At 38.0% G+C, this 15,306-nt stretch overlaps 1 protein-coding gene across 1 annotated transcript; it reads left to right on the plus strand.

Moving 5' to 3' along the window:
• Nucleotides 1-7,448: 7,448 nt before the first annotated feature.
• On the plus strand, nucleotides 7,449-8,384 carry LOC113893726 (olfactory receptor 6C2-like). Its single transcript, XM_027543598.1, has one exon. It carries the CDS (start codon nucleotides 7,449-7,451, stop codon nucleotides 8,382-8,384), a length of 936 nt encoding a protein of 311 aa, XP_027399399.1.
• The last annotated feature ends 6,922 nt before the right edge of the window (nucleotides 8,385-15,306 follow it).

The raw sequence follows: 15,306 nt of genomic DNA on the forward strand, positions 1-15,306 counted from the left end.
CCAAAGAAAGGCAATGCCAAAGAATGCTCAAACTACCACACAATTGCACTCATCTCACATGCTAGTAAAGTAATGCTCAAAATTCTCCAAGCCAGGCTTCAGCAATATGTGAACCATGAACTTCCAGACGTTCAAGCTGGTTTTAGAAAAGGCAGAAGAACCAGATATAAATTCCCAATATCCGCTGGATCATGGAAAAAAGCAAGAGAGTTCCAGAAAAATATCTATTTCTGCTTTATTGAATATGCCAAAGCCTTTGACTGTGTGGATCACAATAAACTGTGGAAAATTCTTCAAGAGATGGGAATACCAGACAACCTGACCTGCCTCTTGAAAAACCTATATCCAGGTCAGGAAGCAACAGTTAGAACTGGACATGGCACAACAGACTGGTTCCAAATAGCAAATGGAGTACGTCAAGTTTGTATATTGTCACCCTGCTTATTTAACTTTTATGCAGAGTACATCATGAGAAATGCTGGGCTGGAAGCACAAGCTGGAATCAAGATTGCCAGGAGAAATATCAATAACCTCAGATATGCAGATGACACCATCCTTATGGCAGAAAGTGAAGAGGAACTAAAAAGCCTCTTGATCAAAATGAAAGAGGAGAGTGAAAAAGTTGGCTTAGAGCTCAACATTCAGAAAACGAAGATCATGGCATCTAGTCCCATTACTTCACAGAAAATAGATGAGGAAACAGTGGAAACAGTGTCAGACTTTGCGGGGGGCGGGGGGTGGGTCCAAAATCACTGCAGCCATGAAATCAAAAGACACTTACTCCTTGGAAGGAAAGTTATGACCAACCTAGATAGCATATTGAAAAGCAGATATATTACTTTGCCAACAAAGGTCCATCTAGTAAAGGCTATGGTTTCTCCAGTGGTCATGTATGGATGTGAGTTGAACTGTGAAGAAAGCTGAGTGCCAAAGAATTGATGCTTTTGAACTGTGGTGTTGGAGAAGAGGCTTGAGAGCCCCTTGGACTGCAAGGAGATCCAACCAGTCCATTCTAAAGGAGATCAGCCCTGGGTGTTCTTTGCTAAAGCTGAAATTCCAGTACTTTGGCCACCTCATGCGAAGAGTTGACTCATTGGAAAAGACTCTGATGCTGGGAGGGATTGAGGGCAGGAGGTGAAGGGCACGACAAAGGATGAGATGGTGGATGGCATTACTGACTCGATGGACATGAGTTTGAGTGAACTCCGGGAGTTGGTGATGGACAAGGAGGCCTGGCGTGCTGAGATTCATGGGGTCACAAAGAGTCGGACAAAACTGAGCGAGTGAACTGAACTGAACTGAACTGCACAACAAAGGATACTATTAGCAAGGTGAAAAGACAGCCTTCAGAATGGGAGAATATAATAACAAACGAAGCAACAAAGAATTAATCTCAAAAATATATAAGCAACTCCTGCAGCTCAATTCCAGAAAAATAAATGACCCAATCAAAAAATGGCCCAAAGAATTAAATAGACATTTCTCCAAAGAAGACATACAGATGGCTAACAAACACATGAAAAGATGCTCAACATCACTTATTATCAGAGAAATGCAAATCAAAACCACAATGAGGTCCCATTCCACGCCAGTCAGAATGTCTGCTATCCAAAAGTCTACAAGCAGTAAAATCTGGAGAGGGTATGGAGAAAAGGGAACCCTCTTACACTGTTGGTGGGAATGCAAACTAGTATGGCAATAGAAGTGCCATATGACCTAGCAATCTCACTGCTGGGCTTACACACCAAAGAAACAAGAATTGAAACAGACACGTGTACCACAATGTTCATCGCAGCACTGTTTATAATAGCCAGGGCATGGAAGCAACATAGATGTCCATCAGCAGATGAATGGATAAGAAAGCTGTGGTACATATATACAATGGAATATTACTGAGCCATTTGAAAAAATACATTTGAATCAGTTCTAATGAGGTGGATTAAACTGGAGCCCATTATACAGAGTGAAGTAAGCCAGAAAGAAAAACACCAATACAGTATACTAACACATATATATGGAATTTAGAAAGATGATAACGATAACCCTATATGCAAGACAGCAAAAGAGACACAGATGTATAGAACAGTGTTTTGGACTCTGTGGGAGAGGGTGAGGGTGGGATGATGTGGAAGAATGGCATTGAAACATGTATAATATCATATGTGAAATGAATCACCAGTCCACGTTCGATGCATGATACAGGATGCTCGGGACTGGTGCACTGGGATGACCCAGAGGGATGGTATGGGGAGGGAGGTGGGAGGGAGATTCAGGATGGGGAACACATGTACACCCATGGTAGATTCATGATGATGTATGGCAAAACCAATACAGTATTTAAAGTAATTAGCCTCAAATTAAAATAAATAGATTTATATTAAAAAAAAAAAATGACAAAAAGAGCTCTTCTACCAGAAACAAAAAGGCAAAAGCACACAAAACTTTTAGTAAGGTGATAAATAGAAAGACAGAATCAGAAAATTGAAACTCTTTATCAGAACAGATTTTTAACCACTTTGTTATAGCATAAGGGAAATTAGAAAAAAAATAGCTTTAGCTACCTCAATTTGGAAACAAACTCACCATATAAAAAGGGATAATTTAAGACATCAAAACACAAAAAGGGAATAAGAAAGGATGGAATCCATATAGGTTAAATAATGATAAGATGCTATCAGTAGAGAAATGAGCTATTTTATCTCCGAGACATTTTATACAAACCCCATAGTAACAATAAAACATAAATCTAGAGCACAGATGCAAAGCATAAAAAAGAGAAACATCATAGAAAAACTACCAAGCCAAAATGGCAGACAGAAACACAAGGGAAAAGAAAGAAATGGAGACATAGAGCAACCAGAAAATAAAAGTCAAAATGGCAGCACCAAGTACTCATCTATCAATGATCATCCTAAAGGTAATTGAATTCACCAACTGAATTCACCAATCAAAAGACATGGAGTGCTGGATAGATTAAAAAACAAGACTCAACTACATGCTCCCTCCAAGAGACACAGTTCAGCTTTAAAAACAAACACAAAGCTCAAAGTGAAAGAATGGAGAATGAATGGTCCAGGCAAATGACAACCAAAAGAAAGTTGTCAAGCCATACACATATCAGGCAAAAATAGACTTTAAGCAAAAAAGTAACAAGAGGCAAAAATGGGCACTATCTAATGATCACTGGGACAATTCATCAGGAAGACCATCTCTGCCATAGTCCATCAGGATGTTTTTCAAAAATGTACTATAAATACAAAGAGAAAGATCTTCTTTCTCCCCAGCCCATTCCTCTGCCAAGGAACATTTTCAATCACTCTCTCCCCATAGTGGGAGAAGTATGATGTGTCATGTCTATTCAGTGTGAGAAAACTGCATGGAGCAGTAGTGAGTGGCCTGAGGAGAGGAAATACCTGCCCCAGTTAAGGCAGCAAGACCACTCCTCTGCTGCATCATCTGACATGAGCATCAAGAATGAAAATGTCCAGAAATGACAGCAGAGATAGTCAAACAGAAAGCTTTGCTCAAGGTCACTGGACAGTAATTTGTTGTTCATTGTTCATTCATGTCCAACACTTTGCAACCTTATGCAAACTCTCCCAGAGTTTGCTCAAACTCATATACATTGGGTCAGTGATAGCACCCAATTATCTCATCCTCTGTTGCCCCATTCTCCTCCTGCCCTCAACATTTCCCAGTATCTGGACAATAATAAGCCAAAGAAAAACAAAAAACATATCCTGGAAAGAGGCAATTTTTTGTCCAATAGTTGGAGTGAAAACTTTCCATTGTTTCAAATACCAAAGATCGTTTCATTGCCTACCAGAAAAATCATAAGTAGAAGATGAAAAAAATGAAAATCAGATCAAGTATCCCTATAATATCAAGTTCGATATTTAAATGCTAGTGAATCTTCAGTATCAGAACAAGCAACTAAGGTAGCATGGAGGAAGAAGCAGTATCTTTGTACTCAGATAAACTTTTGTTCTAAACTTGCATCACCACTATAGGGCATCCTGATTATTCATTTCTCTTCTCCTTAATTTCCTCCTCTGTAAAAAGAGGGTAAGAGTGTTTTTTTTTTTCACTTTACTTTACTTTATTTTATATATATATATATACATAATATATAAAGTGCTAAATCGATTTTCAAATTCTAGGAATAATCTTACGATTCTGCAAAGAAATCAAAACAGAATTCGGATGACATCAGACCACCCTCAGTGTCTCTGAGGACACTGTCTCCATTGCTACGTGTGTTTTTGCACTGTTGATTAAGCTTCCACCAATTCATTAGTACTTTGGAAACTAGGTCACCAAGGACTATTTTGTCATTCACTCAAATGTTCCCTGTGCACTGGTAGCATACTAAACATATAAAAGAAATGTTCCTATTACAGAATTTGTGGAGAAGATCGCCTCCCAACCCAGGAAGAGCAAGTATTCCCTAACAAAACTCAAGAGAAGTCTTCCTTTTCTCTGCACTATCTCTTTTCCCTTTGAACTAAAAGAAGAACTTGGAACTCTAGGATCAGATGTCATTTTAGAGTTGGCAAGGGAAATGGAGACTGAGACAGGGATCTTTGAAAATCTAGGAAATTTCTATTGATTGTCAGATTTGCCTGTGAGAGGATGTGTGTGTGTGTGTGTGTGTGTGTGTGTGTGTGTCCATCCATGCAGGTCTCTATGGAGAGTGAGACTGGGAGCTGAGGCAGGTGAAATGTGAGATTAGGGAAAGAAGTGAATAAAAGCTCCTCACTAACTCAATGCTCCTCAGACTGTGGTTTCCTCAATGGCTGCTGCTTATAAAAATTGTCAGAAAATTGTCAGTGTTTAATTTGTCATGAAAGTCTTTTTTTCCACATTCCCTAACTATATGCAAAGGGTGAGTTCAGTAAAATCTTAAATGTGGGTTTTTAGTTCATTATAATTATGCAAAAAGTAATCAACACTCATTTCTACTATGTTGTGACTGTGGCAGGAAAATTCTAACTTCATGTTCCTTCAGAATAACAACATACTATCTCTCCAGTAAATCATTTTCCCCATGTGCTAAGGGAGGGATTTCTGTTTCAAAAGCATGTCTGTGAACCCTGAGCAGTGCACCTTGATAACTCACCTAAGGTAAGTGATAATGCTGACGATTTTAGTAGAAAGAAAAGAACCTAAAGAAACTGAACGAGCATAGAAAAATATGAATAGTTACATAGTGCTAAGGAACAAACTTAGCATGAGCAGTTATCATCCAAAATTTAAAGTGTGTTTTCACTTTTATCTATGTTACCACATTATTGAGTTTGCACTACAGTGAAATGTTATCTTCCACAGGCTCAGACAGTAAAGTGTCTGTCTACAATGTGGGAGACCTTGGTTCCATCCCTGGGTCGGGAAGTTCCCTGGAGAAGGAAATGGCAACCCACTCCAGTACTCTTGCTTAGAAAATCCCACGGACGAAGGAGCCTGGTGTCCATGGGGTTGCAAAGAGTCGGACACAAATGAGTGACTTCACTTTCACTGGTAGCCTGAAAACTCCTAGAGGGAAGAGATCCAGTTAATTGTTGGATCTCCAGTCTCTGATATTATGCTCTTTATGTAATAGATGCCTATTAAGTATTTCTTTGTGTGAGTAAGTGTAGATTATCTGAATAATCTGTGGACTTTATTTAATAATAATGTATCAGTACTAGTTCATTGGTCTTCCCTGGTAAATCAGTTGGTAAAGAATCCACCTGCAGAGTAGGAGACCTGGGTTTGATCCCTGGGTTGGGAAGATCCCCTGGAGAAAGGAATGGTTACCCACTCTAGCATTCTTGCCTGAAGAATTCCATGGACAGAGGAGCCTGGTGGGTTGCAATTCATGGGGTCATAAAGAGCTGGACACGACTGAGTGAATATCAATTTTATTATAGTAACTTTATTTATTATAGTTCCAAAGTGCAAACAACCCAAAAGTCCACCATGACTGAGCAGATTAAAAGGGAATATATATGGCAAACATATAGATGATTCTCAAAAACATCCTGAGTGGAAATCAGATTTAAAAACTGGTTCCAATCATACAAAATTCTTGACAACTAATTTATACTGACAAAAAGCAAATTAATGATTATTTGGGGGGCCACGAGTAAAGGAATGGATTGAATTGCAAAGGGAAATGAGGGAGATTTTTTATGATGGAAATGCAATGTATCTTGCATTGCATCTTGAGGTATCTTGGTTGTGGTGGTGGTTTCACAGATATATACATTTTTTCCAAACTCACTGAACTGCAAATCTTTTAATGATTGCAGATTATTATACATAAAAGAAAGAAAGAAAGATAGCACTAACTCATGTCCAACTCTTGTGACCCTATGGGCTGTAGCCTGCCAGGCTCCTCTGTCCTTGGGATTTTCCAAGCAAGAATACTGCAGTGGGTTGCCATTTCCTTCTCCGATGCATGAAAGTGAAAAGTGAAAGTGAAGTCGCTAAGTCATGTCCAACTCTTAGCGGCCTCATGAACTGCAGCCTACCAGGCTCCTTCATCCATGGGATTTTCTAGGCAAGAGTACTGGAGTGGGGTGCCATTGCCTTCTCCATCTCTTTTTAAGTATACTTTCTTTTTCTAATGCTTATTTGTTTGTTTATTAATTTATCTGGCTGCCCTGGTCTTAGTTGCAGCATGTGGGCTCTTCATTGTGGCATGTGGGATGCTGGCATCCCTAGTTCAGTTCAGTTCAGTCACTCAGTCGTGCCCGACTCTTTGCGACCCCGTGAATCGCTGCATGCCAGGCCTCCCTGTCCATCACCAACTCCTGGAGTTCACTCAGACTCACGTCCATCGAGTCAGTGATGCCATCCAGCCATCTCATCCTCTGTCATCCCCTTCTCCTCCTGGCCCCAATCCCTCCCAGCATCAGAGTCTTTTCCAATGAGTCAACTCTTCACTTGAGGTGGCCAAAGTACTAACCAGGGATAAAATCCAGGACCCCTGCATGCTCAGAGTCTTAACCACTAGACCACCAGAAAGAAAGAAAGAAAAGTGAAGTCGCTCAGTTTGTCTGACTCTTTGCCACTCCATGGATTGTAGCCCACTAGGCTCCTCGGTCCATGGCATTTTCCAGGCATGCATATACTGCAGTGGGTTGCCATTTCCTTCTCCAGGGGATCTTCCTGACCCAGGGATCGAACCCGGGTCTCCCAAATTGTAGGCAGACACATAACCATCTGAGCTACATCCTAAATATACTTCCTATTTGGAGAATCAGAGGTGTAAGATTCACAATAGGTATTTCTTATAAATGTCTCAGTAGGATGTCAAAGTCGCTGTTAACAAACTGATTATTAAGTAAGAGAAAAAAGTGCATGTGAACTGGCTTGCTGGGATATTTCATTCGTATTCTAATATTATGTTCTTATGACATTTGTTTCTTCAGGTGGATTCACTCTTGACTTGACAGGAGGCAGTGATGAGAAATCATACAATAACAACATTCATCCTCCTGGGACTGACAGATGACCCAAAACTACAAGTTCTGCTTTTTGTATTTTTGTTTCTCACCTACATGTTGAGTGTAGCTGGGAACCTCATCATTATCACCCTCACACTTTTGGATTCCCATCTCAAAATGCCCATGTATTATTTCCTCCGAAATTTCTCTGTCTTGGAAGTCTCATTCACCACGGTCTGTATCCCCAGATTCCTGTATTCTATGGCAACTGGAGATAATACTGTTACCTACAATGCTTGTGCCACCCAATTATTTTTTGTTGTCCTCTTTGCAGCAACTGAATTTTTTCTCCTTGCAGCCATGTCTTATGACCGCTACATGGCCATTTGTAAACCCCTGCACTACACCACTATCATGAACAACAGAGTCTGCACTGCCCTCGTTCTCTGCTGTTGGTTGGCTGGCCTGTTGATCATCCTCCCACCTCTTGGCATGGGCCTCCAGCTGGAATTCTGTGACTCGAATGTGATAGATCATTTTGGCTGTGATACATCTCCTATTCTACAGATAACTTGCTCAGACACAGTGTTAATAGAGAGAATTGCTTTGAGTTTTGCTGTGCTGACACTCATTTTTACCTTACTGTGTGTGGTCCTCTCCTATACATACATCGTCAAGACCATTCTAAGATTCCCTTCTGCCCAACAAAGGCAAAAGGCTTTTTCCACCTGTTCTTCCCACATTATTGTTGTTTCCATCACCTATGGCAGCTGCATCTTCATCTACATCAAGCCTTCAGCAAAGGAAGGAGTGGCCTTCAACAAAGTGGTGTCTGTGCTCACAACTTCAGTTGCCCCTTTGCTTAATCCATTCATCTACACACTTCGAAATAAACAAGTGAAAGAGGCCTTTAAAGACACAATAAAACAAGTTGTATTTCTCACAAAGAAGTAAGAGACTATTAGTGTTTTGAGACCAAGGTAAATTAAATTTAAATCTTAATAACTCAGAAGTAACAATTGTGAATTTGCCAAATAAATGGGTTCTTTCTTTTTTTTAATTAAATTTATTTATTTTAATTAGAGGCTAATTACTTTACAATATTGCGTTGGTTTTGCCATACATCAACATGAATCCGCCATGGGTGTACAACGTGTTCCCAATCCTGAAAGCCCCTCCCACCTCCCTCCCCATACCATCCCTTTGGGTCATCCCAGTGCACTATCCCCAAGCTTCCTGTATTCTGCATCAAACCTGGACTGGTGATTTGTTTCTTATATGATATTATACATGTTTCAATGCCATTCTCTCAAATCATTCCATCCCTCCCTCTCCCACAGAGTCCAAAAGACTGTTCTATACATCTGTGTCTCTTTTACTGTCTCACATACAAGGTTGTCATTACAATATTTCTAAATTCCATATATATGTGTTAGTATACTGTATTGGTATTTTTCTCTCTGGCTTACTTCACTCTGTATAATCGGCTCCATTTTCATCCACCTCATTAGAACTAATTCAAATGTATTCTTTTTAATGGCTGAATAATATTCCATTGTGTATATATACCACAGCTTTCTTATCCATTCATCTGCTGATGGACATCTAGGTTGCTTCCATGTCCTGGCTATTATAAACAGTGCTGCGATGAACATTGGGGTACACATGTCTCTTTCAATTCTGGTTTCCTCGGGTGTATGCCCAGCAGTGGGATTGCTGGGTCGTATGGCAGTTCTATTTCCAGTTTTTTAAGGATTCTCCACACTGTTCTCCATAGTGGCTGTACTTGTTTGCATTCCCACCAACAGTGTAAGAGGGTTCCCTTTTCTCCACACCCTCTCCAGCATTTATTGTTTGTAGACTTTTGGATTGCAGCCATGCTGACTGGCGTGAAATGGTACCTCATTGTGGTTTTGATTTGCATTTCTCTGATAATGAGTGATGTTGAGCATCTTTTCATGTGTTTGTTAGCCATCTGTATGTCTTCTTTGGAGAAATGTCTAAAGAACTAAATAGTTCTTTGGCCCATTTTTTGATTGGGTCGTTTATTTTTCTGGAATTGAGCTGCAGGAGTTGCTTGTATATTTTTGAGATTAGTTGTTTGTCAGTTGCTTCATTTGCTATTATTTTCTCCCATTCTGAAGGCTGTCTTTTCACCTTGCTTAGAGTTTCTTTTGTTGTGCAGAAGCTTTTAATTTTAACTAGATCCTATTTGTTTATTTTTGCTTTTATTTCCAATATTCTGGGAGGTGGGTCATAGAGGATCCTGCTGTGATTTATGTCAGAGTGTTTTGCCTATGCTCTCCTCTAAGAGTTTTATACATCCATTTTGAGTTTATTTTTGTGTATGGTGTTAGAAGGTGTTCTAGTTTCATTCTTTTACAAATGGTTCACCTGTTTTCCCAGCACCACTTGTTAAAGAGATTGTCTTTTCTCCATTGCATATTCTTGCCTCCTTTGTCAAAGATAAAGTGTCCATAGGTGCATGGGTTTATCTCTGGGCTTTCTATTTTGTTCTATTGATCTATATTTCTGTCTTTGTGCCAGTACCATACTGTCTTCCTGACTATGGCTTTGTAGTAGAGCCTGAAGTCAGGCAGGTTGATTCCTCCAGTTCCATTCTTCTTTCTCAAGATTGCTTTGGCTATTCGAGGTTTTTTGTATTTCCATACAAATTGTGAAATTATTTGTTCTAGCTCTGTGAAAAATACCGTTGGTAGCTTGATAGGGATTGCATTGAATCTATAGATTGCTTTGGGTAGTATACTCATTTTCACTATATTGATTCTTCCAATCCATGAACATGGTATATTTCTCCATCTGTTAGTGTCCTCTTTGATTTCTTTCACTAGTGTTTTATAGTCTGTATATAGGTCTTCAGTTTCTTTAGGTAGATATATTCCTAAGTATTTTATTCTTTTCATTGCAATGGTGAATGGAATTGTTTCCTTATTTTCTCTATTTTCTCATTATTAGTGTATAGGAATGCAAGGGATTTCTGTGTGCTGACTTTATATCCTGCAACTTTACTATATTCATTGATTAGCTCTAGTAATTTTCTGGTAAAGTCTTTAGGGTTTTCTATGTAGAGGCTCATGTCATTTGCAAAAAGTGAGAGTTGTATTTCTTCTTTTCCAATTTGGATTCCTTTTATTTCTTTTTCTGCTCTGATTGCTGTGGCCTAAACTTCCAAAACTATGTTGAATAGTAATGGTGAAAGTGGGCACCCTTGTCTTGTTCCTGACTTTAGGGGAAATGCTTTCCATTTTTCACCATTGAGGATAATGTTTGCTGTGGGTTTGTCATATATAGCTTTTATTATGTTGAGGTATGTTCCTTCTATTCCTGCTTTCTGGAGAGTTTTTATCATAAATAGATGTTGAATTTTGTCAAAGGCTTTCTCTGCATCTATTGAGATAATCATATGGCTTTTATTTTTCAATTTGTTAATGTGGTGTATTACATTGATTTGCAAATATTGAAGAATCCTTGCATCCCTGGGATAAAGCCCACTTGGTCATGGTGTATGATCTTTTTAATGTGTTGTTGGATTCTGATTGCTAGAATTTTGTTAAGGATTTTTGCATCTATGTTCACCAGTGATATTGGCCTGTAGTTTTCTTTTCTTTTCTTTTTTTTTTTTTTTTTTTTTTTTTTTTGTGGCATCTTTGTCAGGTTTTGATATTAGGGTGATGGTCGCCTCATAGAATGAGTTTGGAAGTTTACCTTCCTCTGCCATTTTCTGAAAGAGTTTGAGTAGGATAGGTGTTAGCTCTTCTCTAAATTTTTGGTAGAATTCAGCTGTGAAGCCGTCTGGACCTGGGCTTTTGTTTGCTGGAAGATTTCTGATTACAGTTTCAATTTCCGTGCTTGTGATGGTCTGTTAAGATTTTCTATTTCTTCCTGGTTCAGTTTTGGAAAGTTGTACTTTTCTAAGAATTTGTCCATTTCTTCCACGTTGTCCATTTTTCTGGCATATAATTGTTGATAGTAGTCTCTTATGATCCTTTGTATTTCTGTGTTGTCTGTTGTGATCTCTCCATTTTCATTTCTAATTTTATTGATTTGATTTTTCTCCCTTTGTTTCTTGATGAGTCTGGCTAATGGTTTGTCAATTTTATTTATCCTTTCAAAGAACCACCTTTTGGCTTTGTTGATTTTTGCTATGGTCTCTTTTGTTTCTTTTGCATTTATTTCTGCCCTAATTTTTAAGATTTCTTTCCTTCTACTAACCCTGGGTTCTTCATTTCTTCCTTTTCTAGTTGCTTTAGGTGTAGAGTTAGGTTATTTATTTGACTTTTTTCTTGTTTCTTGAGGTATGCTTCTATTGCTATGAACTTTCCCCTTAGCACTGATTTTACAGTGTCCCATAGGTTTTGCGTTGTTGTGTTTTCATTTTCATTCACTTCTATGCATATTTTGATTTCTTTTTTTATTTCTTCTGTGATTTGTTGGTTATTCAGCAGCGTGTTGTTCAGCCTCCATATGTTGAAATTTTTAATAGTTTTTCTCCTGTAATTGAAATCTAATCTTACTGCATTGTGGTCAGAAAAGGTGCTTGGAATGATTTCAACTTTTTTGAATTTACCAAGGTGAGATTTATGGTCCAGGATGTGATCTATCCTGGAGAAGGTTCCGTGTGCCCTTGAGAAAAATGTGAAATTAATTGTTTGGGGGTGAAATGTCCTATAGATATCAATTAGGTCTAACTGGCCTATTGTATCATTTAAAGTTTGTGTTTATTTGTTAATTTTCTATTTAGTTGTTCTATCCATAGGTGTGATTGGGGTATTAAAGTCTCCCACTATTATTGTCTTATTGTTAATTTCTCCTTTCATACTTGTTAGCATTTGTCTTACATATTCCGGTGCTCCTATGTTGGGTGCATATATATTTATAACTGTTATATCTTCTTCTTGGATTGATCCTTTGATCATTATGTAGTGTTCTTCTTTGTCTCTTTTCACAGCCTTTGTTTTAAAGTCTATTTTATCTAATATGAATATTGCTACTCCTGCTTTGTTTTGATCCCTATTTGCATGGAATATCTTTTTACAGCCCTTCACTTTCAGTCTGTATGTGTCCTTTGTTTTGAGGTGGGTCTCTTGTAGACAACATATGTAGGGGTCTTGTTTTTGTATCCATTCAGCCAGTGTTTGTCTTCTGGTTGGGGCATTCAACCCATTTACGTTTAAGGTAATTATTGATAAGTATGATCCCGTTGCCATTTACTTTATTGTTTTTAGTTCGAGTTTATACACCGTTTTTGTGTCTCCTGTCTAGAGAATATCCTTTAGCATTTGTTGGAGAGCTGGCTTGGTGGTACTGAATTCTCTCAGCTTTTGCTTTTCTGTAAAACTTTTGATTTCTCCTTCATATTTGAATGAGATCCTTGCTGGGTACAGTAATCTGGGCTGTAGGTTATTTTCTTTCATCACTTTAAGTATGTCTTGCCATTCCCTCCTGGCCTGAAGAGTTTCTATTGAAAGATCAGCTGTTATCCTTATGGGAATCCCCTTGTGTGTTATTTGTTGTTTTTCCCTTGCTGCTTTTAATATTTGTTCTTTGTGTTTGGTCTTTGTTAATTTGATTAATATGTGTCTTGGGGTGTTTCACCTTGAGTTTATCCTATTTGGGACTCTCTGGGTTTCTTGGACTTGGGTGATTATTTCCTTCCCCATTTTAGGGAAGTTTTCAACGATTATCTCCTCATGTATTTTCTCATGGTCTTTTTTTTTTTTTTTTTTTTTGTCTTATTCTTCTGGGATTCCTATGACTCAAATGTTGGAGCGTTTAATATTGTCCTGGAGGTCTCTGAGATTGTCTTCATTCTTTTAATTCGTTTTTCTTTTTTCCTCTCTGATTCATTTATTTCTACCATTCTATCTTCTAATTCACTAATCCTATCTTCTGCCTCCGTTATTCTACTATTTGTTGCCTCCAGAGTGTTTTTTATCTCATTTTTTGCATTATTCATTATATATTGACTCTTTTTTATCTCTTCTAGGTCCTTGTTAAACCTTTCTTGCACCTTCTCAATCCTTGTCTCCAGGCTATTTATCTGTGATTCCATTTTGATTTCAAGATTTTGGATCATTTTCACTATCATTATTCGGAATTCTTTATCAGGTAGATTCCCTATCTCTTCCTCTTTTGGTTGGTTTGGTGGGCATTTATCCTGTTCCTTTACCTGCTGGGTATTCCTCTGTCTCTTCATCTTGTTTATATTGCTGAGTTTGGGGTGTCCTTTCTGTATTCTGGCAGTTTGTGGAGTTCTCTTTATTGTGGAGTTTCCTCACTGTGAGTGGGGTTGTATAGGTGGCTTGTCAAGGTTTCTTGTTTAGGGAAGCTTGTGTTGGTGTTCTGGTGGGTGGAGCTGGATTTCTTCTCTCTGGAGTGCAATAAAGTGTCTAGTAACGAGTTATGAGATGTCGATAGTTTTGGAGTAACTTTGGGCAGCCTGTATATTGAAGCACAGGGCTGTGTTCCTGTGTTGCTGGAGAATTTGTGTGGTATGTCTTGCTCTGGAACTTGTTGGCCCTTTGGTGGTGCTTGGTTTCAGTGTAGGTATGGTTGCGTTTGATGAGCTCCTATCGATTAATGTTCCCTGGAGTCAGGTGTTCTCTGATGTTCTCAGGATTTGGACTTAATCCTCCTGCTTCTGGTTTTCTGTCTTATTTTTACAGTAGTCTCAAGACTTCTCCTTCTATACAGCACCATTGATAAAACATCTTTTGAAGACAATGGGCTGCTTTTCTGGATGCCTGATGTCCTCTGCCAGCATTCAGAAATTGTTTTGTGAAATTTACTCAGCGTTTAAATGTTCTTTTGATGAATTTGTGGGGGAGAAAGTGGTCTCCCCCACCTATTCCTCCACCATCTTCAAATAAATGGTTTCTTTATATTCTGCAGATTCATCAAGCTAATCCAACCCCAGCAAGATTTTTCTCTTATAATACAAAAGCCAAAATAAAGCTTTTTCTTCTTTTCTTCAAGCTTATTTCATTCAGTATGTTTTTTTCAATTAATGCATGTTCCAGAGACCAGATTCCCCAAAATAACCCATGTCATAAAAAAGAAATTTAAATAAATAAAATTATATTTCTGATCATATGGCCATCTCATGATACAGAATATAAATTCCCAGACAGCATTTCTCACTCATTGGGAAGACTTCAATATCTAATACTCATTGGGAAGATACTTCCAGTATCTAGTGTTCAATTGTACAAGAGTCATTAGTCATTAAAGATTCTTTACCAAAGCTTTAAAAATGATCTTTAAAATACTAAAACTCTCTTTCTCATTTTAAAATGTTTATTTTTCAAGAATGAGTAGACAGTATTAATAGAGAAAATTCAAAATCAGTGAAGATAATTATATTCTTTCTTTTAAATCAATTTATATACAAAAATATTTCTGCTGACCTTTCTAAAAATTATTTGGCTGTACTACATCCTGAAATACATGATTACAGAAGAGACATAAAAAGACTTCCAAAGGCTGGAGACTTCTACTGACATTACCAGTAATGGTGCTTCGACATAGACCCAAGAAGAACAAGCCCTGAATTTAGGATAAGATAAGTAAATCTTAGTTAATTAAGTTCTCCAGTATCTAAACTTTTATTATCCCTTGATTTAAGGAGAAAGTTATAAATTAGGAGGGTTGATAAAAACATCAAAAAGTTCATGATTTGGGAAGGATATTCTAAGGAGTGTTTTGTTGCTTATCCTAGACTACTGAAGATAAAATCCAGGTATAGTGTGAAAAAAGTAATAGACTTACAGAAGATAGAAATGGTAAAACAGTAACAGTTACACAAGGACCTTGGATCAAATGATTAAAAATCTTTCTATTAAATGGTAATGACAGT

The sequence above is a fragment of the Bos indicus x Bos taurus genome, chromosome 5 (genome assembly GCF_003369695.1).
Source record: "Bos indicus x Bos taurus breed Angus x Brahman F1 hybrid chromosome 5, Bos_hybrid_MaternalHap_v2.0, whole genome shotgun sequence".
In the NCBI taxonomy this organism is placed as follows: Eukaryota; Metazoa; Chordata; class Mammalia; order Artiodactyla; family Bovidae; genus Bos; species Bos indicus x Bos taurus.

Bases quoted from the DNA above. Each gene is read 5' to 3' on its own strand.
- LOC113893726 (XM_027543598.1), top strand. From the start codon at position 7,449: ATGAGAAATCATACAATAACAACATTCATCCTCCTGGGACTGACAGAT.